Source organism: Monopterus albus, unplaced genomic scaffold (genome assembly GCF_001952655.1).
Source record: "Monopterus albus unplaced genomic scaffold, M_albus_1.0 scaffold269.1, whole genome shotgun sequence".
In the NCBI taxonomy this organism is placed as follows: domain Eukaryota; kingdom Metazoa; phylum Chordata; class Actinopteri; order Synbranchiformes; family Synbranchidae; genus Monopterus; species Monopterus albus.
In genome coordinates, this window is record NW_018128149.1 from 232311 (window position 1) to 247337 (window position 15027).

Here is a 15027-nt window from a genome sequence, read left to right on the forward strand (position 1 = left end):
CAGCCAGTAGCCCTGTTGTTACAACAGAATTACTGGCCAAGCCTCTTTACTCTGCTTTGACCTTAGGAGGTATGTCCCAGGACTTTCTGGTCATAAACAGCAGCTACTCATTACATAATGTTTCTGGCTATTGCCTAGCAATGTCTTCACATTGCTACTTAGTTAACAGCCTGTAAATTTAACAAAATGTCTGCAGGCTCCAGGGGCCTGTCTATGTGAAACTGCTGTGGATCGTGTGTGAGCCTTTATGGCCAAACGTGATTGTCTTCTGGTATTTATACCCAGGTGATGTAAAACACGATTGTGGTAGGAGGACTGTGTTCAGCTCTTACTCCCAGGTGATGATTAGACTAGTAACCAACACACAAACCAAATATATTCCTTTAAAAATTTAAAACACTGAAATAAAAAATTATTTATGTTGATTTTGCAACTAAACACTGTAACCACATGATGCAACCAAACTACACAGGAAAAATAAGGTTTGTTTATATTAAATGACATTTTCCTTTTTTCTTTATTTTAACCAGTACTAGTTTAATTCTCCCTGTTCTGTTTAATTTTCCTCCTGATTTAGTGAATCTGACTGAATTATTTACTAAAACCCTTAACAAGCCAACATGTCACCCGTCAGCACCTGAACATCGCGTGCTTTTGACAGGAGTCGAACTCACCAACGATGGAGAGGATGACCACCACAAAGTCAAAGATGTTCCAGCCCACAGTGAAGAAGTAGCATCGCAGTGCCACGATCTTGACGAGGCACTCGGTGGTGAAGATGACGATGAAGCCCAGGTTGATGTTGTTCAGGATCTTCTCCATCCTGGGCGACTGATCGTCCGTCTCCACCATCATGGTGATCATGTTGAGGAGGATCAGCACCATGATGATAATGTCGAACGCCTGCTTGCCCACCAAGTCGAAGAAGAAGCCCTGCAGAGGGTTCTGGAAGGAAAGAGACGCTGTATTTTATATTCATCATACAGAGAAGTATGCTTAGAGAAAGGTGTTTGTTTTGAATGTGTTTCTTCCAAAGTTATTTGTCCTGATGGATCCAGCGCCAATTCCTCATAGTTATCAGTTTAAAACTGTACAGTTTTTCAAAAATAAAAGGCCTGCTGTGTTTGAAACACTTCCTCCACAGATGCTCCACATTAAAACACATCCAGAGCCTCATTTTTATTGTGAGGATTTTATTGTGAAAACTGACAGGAAGTGCTTTTTTGACAGCAGCCTAACAACAAGGTGTGTGAACATTACAACAAAGTTAATGCCGCAGCACTGTGAAGCTGTGAGCTTTTTGTGCAGTACGTCCTTGGATATTTTTGCATTTAGCTGTTAGAACAATTATTTGTGATTATTAGAGTAAAAGCACCGTGGTCGGCGTGTGTCAGTGATTCATAGATACATGATCTTCATTAGTCTTGACAGTAAAGCTGAAAAGATGCTTTAACTAGAAATCTGAATATTTCCACCAGTGTGGATTAAAAGGACAGTGTTCACCAGCTCTAGCCAGTAGATGTCTTTCAAAGCGATTTCTGTCTGTGATAAAATGTGTCTAGAAGCCAGGACTTCAGTGAGACGCCTACAGACGGAGCTGAATGAGCCAGTGTGCTGCGTATGGGTACCAGAGGTCTGGGGATGGGCCTCTGAGGTTTCTTGGAGCCCAGTTTCTTCATGGCGTTGTAGTACTTCTTCTGCTCCTCTGTCATGAAGATGTCCTGTCCTCCCAAGTAAACAAAGCCAGCAACAAACCACAGTTTACTCAACATGTCATTAGCCCCAAGTTTAGCATCAGAACTGCAGTTTAAAAACCAGGCTCTGGTGATTTTAATGATTATATGTCCTAGAAATCCAACATATTGTAAAGTCATACTGTAGCTGTGTGATTAGGTTTACTGCTACGTGAATACACAGCTGTACAGTGTGGTGTTTGGGTTCAATGTGTGCTTTGGTGTCTGCAGTGGTGCTTATCTTTCGTTTCTGCTGGTTGAAATTGTCGATGATGACACCGATGAAAAGGTTGAGGGTGAAGAAGGAGCCGAAGATGATGAAGATGACAAAGTACAGGTACATGTACAGATTGGTCTCCTTGATCGGCTGCTGGTCGACCTGTGAGGGGGCACAGGCCGTAAAACAACCACACCTCCAGGGCAGCTCATTACTTATTACCTGCCTCTTGGATCATCATGTTTGTTTTAACTTCTTCTAATTTCACTTCTGCCTCAGTCTCATTAAAGAGTCGCTTATTTTATTTAATCTAGTATCTTGTCATCTACCTTCTCATCTTCATGTGTCCTTTAATTTTAATCTTACATCAGCATGAAATGACTTTTATTTGAATCTCACATCAGTAATTTACTAAGTTAATATATGGACAGTGACTTGTTCTCTACTTCTGCTGCTATTTCTGCTTCACTTCATATTTAATCTCAAAGTTATTTTACATTTGAAAAAACAGGTTTTCCTTTTACCTCAGTTTGTATTTTAGCTTGACATGATCAGTGACTTAATCCAGCAAAACTTCACCTTAAACGACTTCACATAATAAAACATTTTTTAAATTTGACTCATCTTTTATTTTTTAATCTCCACTTGACCTTCACTTTGCCTCATGGTGGAAAAAGATCAGGGCAACACAGAAATTCAAAACCTCTCCTTTACTTACAGCTCTGGAGTCCACCGCTGCGTACATGATCTCCATCCAGCCTTTGAACGTGGCCTTGGAAACAAACAAACAATCAATAAACAGTAACTACCTGTGATTTGTGATGACGAGTCTGACCATCTGTTTGATTGGGAAAACCAATCGATTGAGCTACATGTAAAATTATACGATGAATTGGCTGCAAAATCAGTCACAAGGAAAAAGGTTTGGCTAAACTTTTCCTTAGCTTTTGCCGTTTGTCTTCAACTGAGCTCAAAGTTGTCGCTCTTCAAACCTTTAAAACCTGTTTACATAAACCAGTCGTTCAAGAGGAAGAACGTGGCTGATGTGTCAAGGACCAAACAGGCCATTTTCAGTAGTTTTATCTTATCCACACATCTTTTTAAATGCTTTATTTATTTTAAAGAGAATGAGAATTCAAACATGTGACTCTTATTGGACAGTGGTGATAAGCAAACCTGTAATCACAGTGACACAAATAGAAACTTCTAAACTCGCCAACGTGCAAACTGAACTGACCCAGCCGTGGTCACTAGCGAGATCAGAGCTTTGTAGAGGTGGTGAGCGCTAGAAATCAAATTCCAGGTTGGAAGTCTGGTGGTGACGCCAAGGTCATGGGACTGTGGTGCAGCTTGTTTACGGCCCAACAGCAGCTTTGGACTTCTGGTGACTGTGTGTGGGCATCAGACCTCATAAAGTGGTTTTCACCTGTGAAGATTATCTTGCTGAACAAAACCTGTGTCATAAACCGCTTTTTGCCAATAACACAAAAGTCTGTGGAAAAATCCCACTGGCTTTTTGTCGAGGGAACTGGGGCGACGCCAACTTCAGGGTTGGCCTACAAAAACACGTCACCCCCATGCTCTAGATGCTGACATCTTGCTAACTACATTAAACCAGTAGCTCCTCACCTTCAGGTGTGTTTACCATAATGCCAGAGGAACCCGGAGCTCCTGTTTTCTATGTGCCAAGTGTGCTCCAAGTTTATCTGCGCCCACATCACCAAGATGACATCCTGCACATTTCCTGCGCTTGAGTGAATAAGTGAACAAAAAAGAATTTTGATGCAGCCTTCGAATTTTACAAGAAAATCAGCAGAGTCAGTCAAAGCGCCATGAAAACACCACCAGCGCCTTTCTGAAAGAAACATGTCCTTTTATGGACCACTGTCCTCAGCGGGGACACGATGTAAGATGGATGGAAGAGAAGGAGCAGGCGGGAAGATGGAGGGAAAAGATGCAGATGTGAGGAAACAGAATACTTTGGTGTGAGTGGGTGCATGCTGTCCATCACCTGAAATTAGCTTGTCACCATAGGTTGCCACCTGGTATTATTGTTATGTCCTGTCAGATGTGAGCTAGAGGGGAACGCTGTAAAAGATGACGAGCTTAGCCAAAATTTTACAGGAGACCGACAACCTTACTTTTAAAGAGCGTCTGGATCAGACTGAACTGTCTCTGAATGAAGGCTAATATCCTAAAACATCCACTCTAAACATTTAGAAATATTTATATTCTGGCCTGACAGGCTGCAGCTGCTGTATAGTTCAGGGCTCAGTCATCCTCACACTGAGCTCAGTAAACTCTGCCTGCACCATTTTTTACAGCATGCAGCTATTTCCAGATGCTAATCAAAGGGTTGCCCCCGCCAACCGTTGCCGCGCGGACCAGGCAAACACAGAGATGCTGAGTGACTCGTTGCCAAGGTAACAGTACCTGAGGTTGTGGTAGCAGACCAACAACTTCTTTACCTTGTTTTCCACTTTGTGTCTTCCTATGAAGAAATGTGTTTGACTGGGGTTTTTATTCCACACAGCTCCTCCGTACATCCCTCCATCTCTCTCTTCCCCTTCTTCCTTTCCTCTGTTCCTTTCTGCTTTGTCCTTCTACCCCTCTTTTCCTCTGCTTCATCTCCATCCATTTCAACTCCTCTCCCCTTTTATCTCCAAGTTCTCACCTCTCCTCCACCCATCCCTCTTTGTACCACTTTCATTCCCTTGAATCTCTCTCCCGTTTCTATTTCTTTCCATTCCTGTCTCCATTTCCCTGTGTCTCTCTTGCTCTTTGTCTCCATCTCTCCATTTCCCTCCCACTTGGCTCAAGTCGCTCTAAAAATAAAAGCCTCTCAGATGCTGATTGATTGGAGGCTTTCAGGACTCCCGTGGTGGGCAACAGAGAGCGAGAAAGAAAAGAGTAAAGTAAAGACAGACAGAGAACGAGAGAAAGGAAAGAGGAGGGAAATTGAGACTTGTAAGGAATGAAAGCGACATGATGGAAAGATGGAAAAAAGGAAGAGGCAGTGGACAAAGAGCAGAGTTGCAGTGACTGTAATAGGCTTTTCTGTGTTAATAATGGATGATGGAGAAACAGAGAAAAGGATGGAATGAAAGGCAAAGAAAGAAATGAAAAATTAAATGATTCAGAGAAAAGGTTTTCAGACAAATAAAAGATGGAAATTTTGAAACATAAATTTCAAGAGCAGGGAAACTAGGAGGCAAAAGAAGAAAGTTGAAGAGGATCAAGAAGAGACAGCAGGACCACAGCCCCATGCCGCCCGAGACATTTGTTTTCCACTTTTGTATCTTTAACTGTTCTATTTTCTGTATGTTTCATCAACACAAGCTCCTGACCGCCGGCATCCACGTGTCACCTGGCCTGTCACTCTGTATCGCTGTTCTCCCACCTCGCTGTGACAAAACAAAACGCAGCTCCTTTCTTTGACTTCATTAAGTCAAACAGCAACACAATCAATACATGTGTCTCCGTATTGAGAGAGGCATTCGCTCAGTTTACATATGTGGCATGGCAGCGGCAACTTCATTAATTATTCAGCGCACAGCTTCTGCATCTGTGGTGGACATATTAGCCCAAAGGTCTTTCAGCAGGTCAGCTGCTGCTGGACTCACTGGTTCCAGCAGAACAACACAGCTGCGTTCAGGAGGAGCCAATGCTGTTGCTACTTATTTACTGTCAGCAAAATTCTCTGGATTGTGTATTTGTATCAGCCAGGCTACACAGAGCTAAACAATCGCCATCATATGAGATTGGTGTTCCCTCTCTTTTAGTCAACCTACTTAAGAAAATCTGCAAATACAACAGACTTCCATGAAGGACACAGGCATGCATCCTCAGTTTTAGCTCCTCCAGCAGCCTCCTCACTCCTCAGAGCAGAAATAAGAGCTTTGGGGTGTCCTTCATCATGGTGGACCGAAACGACTTCTGGGTCAGGAGACGACCGAGGAACGATAAAATAAGGGAATTATGATTCATCTCCTGTCCCTTCAGTTAAGAGAAGGAATGTCTCCCTGTCCTCTGAGCCTCCATGTGGGTTAGGTATTAGGGTTAAAGACACAACTTGTCATCCATCTACAACTGTTTTGAGATCTCTGCCCAAACATGCCCACCAGGACAATAGGCATCGATCCCACAGGTGAGGGCTCAAAGACAGGTAACCATGCTCACCGATACTGGGTTACAATGACTCAGTCGTTAGGGGACATTGTTGGCCATCAAAGGACTGAAACACCACTGATGGGGATAAATATCTCAGACTCGGGCAGAACTGATGAAGCCTCTTGGATGAGAGGTGAAACGTCTTCGACCTAAAAACCTAGTCTAGTTGATTTTTCTGAGTCTTATGGATGTACAGTACATCCCTGCCAAAATGTTAGAGGACAAACAACCACACTTCGAGCTCTACTCAGTTTGCGGCAGACAACAGACCCTGAAGATGACCACAAGCCGCAACACACTCAAGTGTTGCTGGAGTTTTGACCTTTTCACCTTATTTTTCCTCGTCTATGCACCTGGGCAGCGGGGGACGTCGTACCAGAAAGTTCTGCACAGCTTTTTTCAGCTTAACCCTAACTCTCAGAACTCACCAACACCTCCACACCCCCTGCAAGCCCAAAGCCGTCTCAGTGTCTCACCACTTGCAGCAGAGCCAGGTATCCTGCCCCCACGTTGTCAAAGTTGACCTTGACTTTGGTCCAGTAGTAGAGTGAGGAGTCATTGTAGGCGTCGCACTCGGTCTTGTTGTTGATGAAGGAGGCGTCGTAGTTTTGGCCGGTGTTGTTGACGCAGCGACCGAACTTCCCGGCAAACAGGTTGACACCCATAATGCTGAAGATGAGCCAGAAGATGAGACAGACCAGCAGCACGTTCATGATGGAGGGAATGGCCCCGATCAGAGCGTTCACCACCACCTGGGCCCACACAAACACATCAGTCCCACCCACAAGCACACAGCTCTCTGCAACACTCCAGCCATGAGCTCACACTGTCATTTCAGTCTTTAAAGAAAACATCAAGTTTCCATTCTGTTACTGGTCAGGGTTAAAGTGTAAACCGTACACACACCAGAATCATTTGTGCAGTAGATTGGTGCCTTAGTGGCTCTAGGACTCAGTGAGCCCGTTATTGAAAAACGGGAAGAGTTTGGTGTTTCTAGGTTTCTGCAAGTAAAGACCACTCACAGACGAGTTAAGGTGGCCAACAGCTGGGGCCCATAAAGAAAAACCTCGTCTACTTGAGTTAAAGATGATGTTGAAAGTCTGGTTCACTGTTAAAAAGTCAAAGAGTGCAAAAGAACATCAATACTAGAGGGAAGAAGTCAACTACAACTCCCAAGGTGCATTTTGTTGTGTTTTGTTATATAAGATTAAAATTTGCTTCTTTAGAAACTGATCATGTATTTATTAGATAACTTTTACTTTCAGAGTCCAACTCAGTTTTGAATAACTCACTGACCAAGTGTTTTTAATTTACATTTTAATATACTGGAATTATAGTATTTGAACCAGGTTCCATTTAAAGGTGAACAGAAGAAAACCCTGATTTCTAAAACTAACTTAAAGCAATGAGTAGTTTAAGTCATAAATAAACCTGTAATAAGGTTAAATTATCCAGGAGACTCCTGGAAAACAGGAGTCTGTCAAATCTGTATGTTGTCACAGTTCAGACAAAAGCTGGTGGTCACCAGTTCAACCAGTGTTCTCATCACTAAATATGCACCTGACCAGCACGCACAGAACCAGAACTTGGCGTTTTTCTTTATCCAGATCATATTTAACCAGTCAGACATGCTGCGGAAAGAGGCAGATGTTCTGCAGCGTGGAGCGGAGGCAGGCTGGAGACTAGTGCTGCTTTGTTTGTCACACTGACTCCGGCAGGCTGGAGACTAGTGCGGCTTTGTTTGTTACACTGACTCCATTAAAATGTTGGGTTGTAGGAACCGAAGCTGTTGACCTTTTAAATCACAGTAATAACTAATTCAGCTTTCAGCTCATATGGGAGGCATGGGAAACACAGTGCACTTCGCATACGTCTCTGAACTGTGGGAGGAAGACGGAGCACCCGGAGAGAACCTCATCTCTGATAACATGATGAGTCTCGACACATTGAGTCAAATCTAATGATTGGAGTCAGAGACGTAGTAACTGTTATTGAGTAGGTACATTTTTTATCTTAACACTAGTGGGAGTCTGTAGCACAGTCATCTGTGAGGTTAGAGTGCGAACGCTAATCAATCACTTTAATCAGTTAATTGCCTGTATCATTCACATAGGATTTAAATGCAGCACAATGAGTGAATGACTTAAATGAAATTTTTAAGATGTAGGAGATTTTTCCTTTAGTTGTTTCAGTCAGAATAAAATAGAGATCTGTTGATAAACAGTTTGTATTTTTTATGAAGATTAGCCTCCTCCTTACTGTGGTGCTCATCCAGACAGCGAGAGGGGTGTCGGCTAAAAACACATATCAACCTGCCCCCCCAGCCCTCGCCAGAGTCCCCACGATGCAACTCCTCCACCCAGAGCGCTGTGCTGAGCGCAGAGCAGCTGTAAAGTGACATTAGAGTTCATCTTTTTAATCCGACACACACACAAAGAGGGCGGTTTAGACTTTTTCCCAGCATGCAACACAGGCCAGAGTCCTGCCTGCACACCTGATTCTGCACATTTAACCTTTAATGTTCAACTTTAACTTGAAGTTTAAAAAAAGCTGCAAACAGTATGAAGCCAAAGTGTCCAAAAAGTTTGCTTTTTACGTGAGACAGGATGCTGTGAGACTTCCCACGTGGATTTAACATCATGCAGAGTGCTGATGTTGCAGGACCCTGACTCCGTGACACTATTGGTAATACTGATAAAGGGACAGAAACACAAATAGGCTGGATGTTTTCTTCACTGGGCACAAAGGCTTATGGACATGCAGAGTTTAAATACTGATTCACAAAGTGTCACAGTTAAACATGAAACATTTTTTCTGAAAGAGAAAACGGCCAATAAACATGAGTGAAAATCAGCTAGAAACAATGAGATGAAACAATCAGGGAGCAGAAAACACTGATGAGTGGGAGGTTAAATATGAAGAAACAGCAGGTGAGACATTGTAAAACACTGTAAAAAAACACCAAAGTGATGAAATTTATTTTAAACACACCTGGGCTCCAAAATATTGTTTCAAAGGAGCACTTGATTAATATTCATCATCCCTTCCATTATGTAAGAGCAGGTTTGAATTACTTATATCACCTGCATATGAATTGCATGTTTTATTCCCCAGAGACAAGCGTGACAAAGGTCCCTTCACCGCCTCCTCTGACAGAGTGACTCATGCACAAAATAACAAGAAGTGCAAAGAAAAAAGCAGAAATCCTGGTCGACAAAGCGGAGACACCTTGGTAAGCTTCACTTGAATGAAGCCTTTTATTCCTCTAACAATCAGAATCAGATTTTTAAAGGATATAAATACTTTATTCTGGAAGTAAGGGTCACTTAGTGAAACAGCACATTTAAAACTTTCTGTACATTTTCAACCCAGGCTGAGAGGACCCTGATCAACCAGCTATTCACATCTAGCTGCCTGGTTTCATTAAGGTGATGCATAATTTTGCACAGGTACACTTCAGTAGGAAACACCTGAGGTAGTCCTGCCTGACACAGTCACGTTATCAGCCCATTATCAGTTACCTGGACCACAGATGATGTTTATTACACAGGATATTCTAACAGACGGGACCTGGCTCCACCTCCTAGTCAGCTCAGAGGGCCATCGCCATGGTTACAGTAATAAAGAGTGGGCTGGGTTTAGGCACAAAACCACTTGGGTTGATTTTAAGATATCGACTGGCTAAAGTGGAAACAGGAAATGAATAGTTGTCTCCTGTTTCAAAGCGTCTTGTCTCCATACGACAACAGTCACTGCCGATCCACTGCGGTCACCTGACCGTAGCACCCGTCAGTGATTTGCTGTTTTAGGCCCAATGCTGGGCACAGTTTGCCCTTACTGGGCCATAATTATGGGCAGGATAACAAGTGATAGCACCGTTTAATGGGCTGGTCACATCTACAACAGCCGGTTCTTGCATTCTTTTGTGTATATTTAATTTTACACATTTTTTATCTTTTCAGTTTTGATTATTCCACATTTTCCTGTTTGGTAAAGACGGTACTACAAAAGAAAACGCCGTCTGTCATGCACTTTGAGGTGAAACATTAAGGTGGAGAAATAAACCAGATGCTTTACAAAACAAGCTCAGTAGGAGTGTTGGATTTGAATCCAAAATCTTTTTCTGCTTAGAGGATGTTGGATTTTGTTTCTCTTTGTCAGTGTTTTGGGTCGTTTTTTAAAAGGTAAAATTAAATACAACTCAAATAATAGTTGTAAAAAAGGTTATCTCTGACATAATCTAAACTGGGACCAATTTAAAAGATATCACCCAGGTGTGTTTCTCTGATTAATACTGCCTCTTACCCTCATGCCTTCAAATCTGGAGAGGGCTCTGAGGGGCCGCAGGGCCCGCAGCGTCCGCAGGGATTTGATGGCTGCTAAGTCTGAGTAACCCAGTGTGTTGGCTACCAAACTGACCAGTGAGACCTGGAGAAGAGAGAGAGAGAGAGAGAGCGGAGGGCAGGGAGAGAAAACAGACAGAGACAGGTGGAGGGACAGAGGGAGAGCGAGAGGAGAAGGAAAAGAAACAGAAGACAGAAGCCGGAAGTTAACTTCTAGTCTAATAAAAGGTGGAGAGAGAGAGAGAGAGAGGGAGAGGATCCTGGACCGGCCGACAGAGCTGTGCACACCAGGAGAGACAGAGTTAATAATCAGCTGAGTCCTGCAACAAAGACAACTGAATAAAGCCTGGAAAGACTGTGAGAGGTTAACGTCCAGTGTCCACACAAACCAAATGACCACTGTGTCAATACTGCAGAAAGGAAACATCATTACAGCTCACAGAGCTGGAGTTCTGTGTGACAGCTGAATCTAATGTTCGTGCTCGGACCTGTGAGGTCTGTGTCATAATGCCTTTAAGAGCTAATACACCAGACTGTATCGCCACTGTGAACCCACTGAGACTGGTTGCATATACAAATCTGAGCCCCTGAAAACTGAAATTAAGAGAAAGCCTGAAAAACTACTTTAATGTTGTGGCTGGGAAAGAAAAAAAAAAAAAAAAAAAAAACCACAAGACACTGAATGTGACAGCAGTGGGAGGCGGTCACATTGTTGTCGTGTCCGGTAGAGTCGGTAAATCCTGTTGAATAGACTAAGACCTCAGCAGTCTGTCGCAGCAGCTGGAAACCTGAAGTCAAACTATCCGCTGTGTTAACTAGTCAGTTTTACATTTGGCATTTTGCTCAGTCAGCTTAACCGACTGTAAACAAATCACTGCAAATCATGATTTAATCTTTTAATCAAAGTGACAGGAGAAGACGACACTTAGCTGGCGAGGCTAAAAGAAGAGAGCAATGAACAGTATGTAACCATTTATGAACCAGCTAACAAATATAAGAGCTCATTAATCATTAAACAGACGCCTAGTAGTCGCTTTGTTTTAGCTCTGTACAATGTAAGAACTCACCAACACCAGCTTAGCTGAGGCAGTAACAACCTCGTATGGTGCAGCCTGGTGTCACTGTGTCTGAGCTCAGCCTCCAACTAAACAATAGTTTACACGTGGTTACACTTGTGGCCCCATGTCATTAGGTTCAGGCACAACAACTACTTGGTTAGGTTTAGAAAAGGTTTGGTTTGGGGTAAAATCACCTGTCTCCTCACACGCATAATGAATAAACGTGTTGTTAAGGTTGTGTAGATAAAAACACGAGGGTTAACAGAGGAGCCAAACACTGGGCTCCTGTGGGAAAGTTTAGAGTCGATCCCTTCGTGGTGGAGAAATGTGTCGTTTTGTCCATGGACCATTTAAAATCTCACACAGGTGTGTGACTGTCTCCTGTCAGTCTGAGATATCGTCTCTGATCAAAGCCAGAATAACACTGACCCCACATGAAAGACAGGAACACCTCTAGGACCCTCTAACACCCGGCAGCTAAGCCCCACACAGACGTTCGTCACACCCGAGCAGCAGAGCTCAGGCCGGGAGGTGGGTTGCGCTCCCAGTGAACTCGGCTGGTTCTTACCCTGATACCAGCAAAGCGGGATGCGGCCCGGAGAGGACGGAGCGCCCTCAGCGTCCTCAGCACCCGCATGGTGGCGATCTGGTCCACAGAGATGAACTGAGCCAGCAGACCCAGCACCGAGACCTACAGGGTCACACAGTCACTCAGATGGCAGCCGAGACATTTTACATGTACCCAAGTGAAAACGCCCACGCTCAGTTACTGGACTCTGTGGTCAAAATGCTGCTTCCTCTAACTAGTCCCAATAATTTCTACTTCTCTTTTGTTCTGCGTTGAGCCACCGTGCCTGCTGATATTTCACAATAAAATTCACCAGGAAAGGGAACAGACTGTGAAACAAATGTGCAGTTAACACAGAACAAAAAACTGAAATACAAAACATTTGTGTTGAAAAGGGAAACAGCTGTACAACACTGCTCTGTGTAGTTATGTTTCTAGTGAAGGACCTGGGTTTATTTTATCCTGGGCTTTTAAAGACAACAGTACTTACTAAAACCTAACAGAAAACCCTTATAGAACAGGGGAGACTCTCTAATAACCTGTTTAATGTAGGCTTCTTCATATTTGAGGTAAATAAAAACCACACTGAGACCTAACATTTGTTTTTCGAAAAGTGCAACAGGCTAAAAAGTCATGGCTGACTGGCCACTCCTCCCCGACTCTTCATCTCTTTGCCCTTTCTTCATAGAGTTACAGTATTTCAGGGGAGTAACTACTGTGAGAGTCAGGAAACAGAACATGGCAACATGCACGTTAAAACCACCTGCCTAATAATGCGTGGAGAATGTTCAGGTTATAACGTCAATAAAATAAAAGTGACACTGAAAGTGGGAAGATTTTTTGGTTATTATATGAAAATTATATCAGCATATTTATCATCTTAGGCCACATCAGCATCACTGTGACTTTAAGTCAAAGAATCAATAAAATGCTCCGGTGACACGGGTGGCTGTTCACACTGGAATCACTTGTTACTGTCAACTGATGGCATTATATCATGTTTAGATAACAGTGACTTGAAGGTGAACTTTCTCCTCATCACATCATCTTGTCATCAGTGCCGTGATCATTACGAGCTCTAATTATTCATCACGACTGTGTTGACAATGAGCTAATGTCACCTTTGTCATCATGTTCATCACTGATTACTGTCACATTTGTCATCATCATCACAATTAACAAAACGATCATCACTAAAATGTCCCAATCAGTCAAGCAAATAATAAATCAACTGACCAATAAACCAATAAATCAACTGCCAATCAACCGGTGAGCGACTTACATCGACTATGAGGAAGTCGAGCCAGCACCAGTAGTTGGTGAAGTACTTCTTGAAGCCGTAGGCGAGCCACTTGAGCAACATCTCCAGGATGAAGATGTAGGTGAAGATCTTGTCTGCATACTCCAGCACCACCTTGACCACCTTCCTCTGCTCAATGTAGATGTCCTCAAAGGCCTGACAGGGGCAGTGGAGAGCAGCGTTAATCAGCTGCCGGTGAAGTTCACTGAGGCAGCTTCACACATACAGATTCAAGAATTTGGAAAGAATTTCAGGGACACTCTGGATCTTCTGCTCCATTGTGGAAAGCTTCAGTTCACAGATCCACAGAACCGTGATTACTTCTGTGGTTCAAAGTGTTTCTCTGTTTGGGAGTGACTGACAAAAAACAACTAATGATTTAGCAAATACAACTACAGTGAAAGAATGATGTGGTTCAGGGCGCATCGTTATATAGAACAGTACGTAATACATGCACATGTACAAGAAAGGTTAAGTACTTAAGCCTATAGTAAAGTGTTTATAATCCTAAGTAAATAAAGTACAGGAAGTAAAGCAGGTTGAGTAAACTACAGTAACGTATACCAGGGCACAGTAAATTATGTAAACACCCATAATATAAAGTTATCAAGTTAAATTATGGAGTGAATAGCAAAGTAGGTCAACTACAGTAAATTGCAGTAAAGTAAAGTCTGACCAGCGCTCCGGAGCTGAGGAGGATCATGAAGATGATGAAGGACTCAAACCAGCTGTGCTCTACAATCTGGTAACAGGTCTTCCTCATCTTCCACCACATCTGACCGAGTCCTGCGGTCGTGTCGATGTCGCAGCACTGGAACCTGGCAAAGCACACTGAGGACATGAGACATGAGACACTGTGTCAGCAAAGACACAACATTGTGCTGGACAACAACATTCAGTAGTTCTGTCCACAGCCCATTGCACACGAGTACTTATGAGGATCCAAGTATTACTATAAGGCTCTAATGTACACAGGGGTGTTTCATGAGGTGTAGAAAGGACACGAAGGAGAAACAAACCCACCTCGGGTAACTTCTCCCTTCAGCTGCTCTTTTCTCAATCACATGGGGTTAAATCACATGCAAGTCTGAACCAGTATCACACTCCAGGTTGTTTACCACACACACACATACAGTGCTGTGTTGTGTGATTTACTGCTGGGTATCTTGGTAATTTGCCACTGGACCTATGTACACATATCCAAGGATACGTGGGTTTGTCTTTATATACTTGTGCAAACCAACCCCTGACGGAACACCTTTCTTGTGTGGACATTTCTTCTTGTGTGGACCTTTTGGGTGGTCCACACAAGGAAAATGCTAGGATAGGCTCCTTTCATTCTAAAGAATGTTCTGTCTAAGTTTCAGAAAATGTCCACATACAGAGAGTAAAGTCAGAAAAATGTGTGCCAGCTTGTGCTCTAAAAGAATCATGCTCTGATTAAATACTGCTTAAGCTGAATTCATGCAATACTGCCTGTGTCTTTAAAAGGGCGCAGACAGGGCAGCTTAGAAGTGGGTGGGAATCAAGCAATATTTATAACACCTGGAGCTTGAGGCTCACCTTCAACTAATGTTGCATTAAATGCATGCCTCAACACTGCGGTAGCACCACAATCAGTGTACTGAGAGATAGGAC

General features: G+C 43.1%; 1 protein-coding gene across 2 annotated transcripts in view; it reads right to left on the reverse strand.

Annotated features, from left to right (window-relative positions):
• The window catches only part of LOC109972753 (sodium channel protein type 5 subunit alpha-like), a 78106-nt gene that overhangs the window by 4937 nt on the left and 58142 nt on the right, over positions 1-15027 (reverse strand). Inside the window, exons 13-21 of one of the 2 annotated variants that reach the window (XM_020621865.1) lie at positions 14066-14220; positions 13372-13545; positions 12090-12212; positions 10426-10548; positions 6597-6872; positions 2669-2722; positions 1975-2112; positions 1629-1733; positions 675-945 (exon numbers count right to left, since the gene is read on the reverse strand). In XM_020621865.1, coding sequence (XP_020477521.1) covers positions 675-945; positions 1629-1733; positions 1975-2112; positions 2669-2722; positions 6597-6872; positions 10426-10548; positions 12090-12212; positions 13372-13545; positions 14066-14220 — 1419 coding nt within the window. The remainder of the gene's footprint in view (positions 1-674; positions 946-1628; positions 1734-1974; positions 2113-2668; positions 2723-6596; positions 6873-10425; positions 10549-12089; positions 12213-13371; positions 13546-14065; positions 14221-15027) is intronic. The other variant, XM_020621864.1, reaches the window with a different exon arrangement.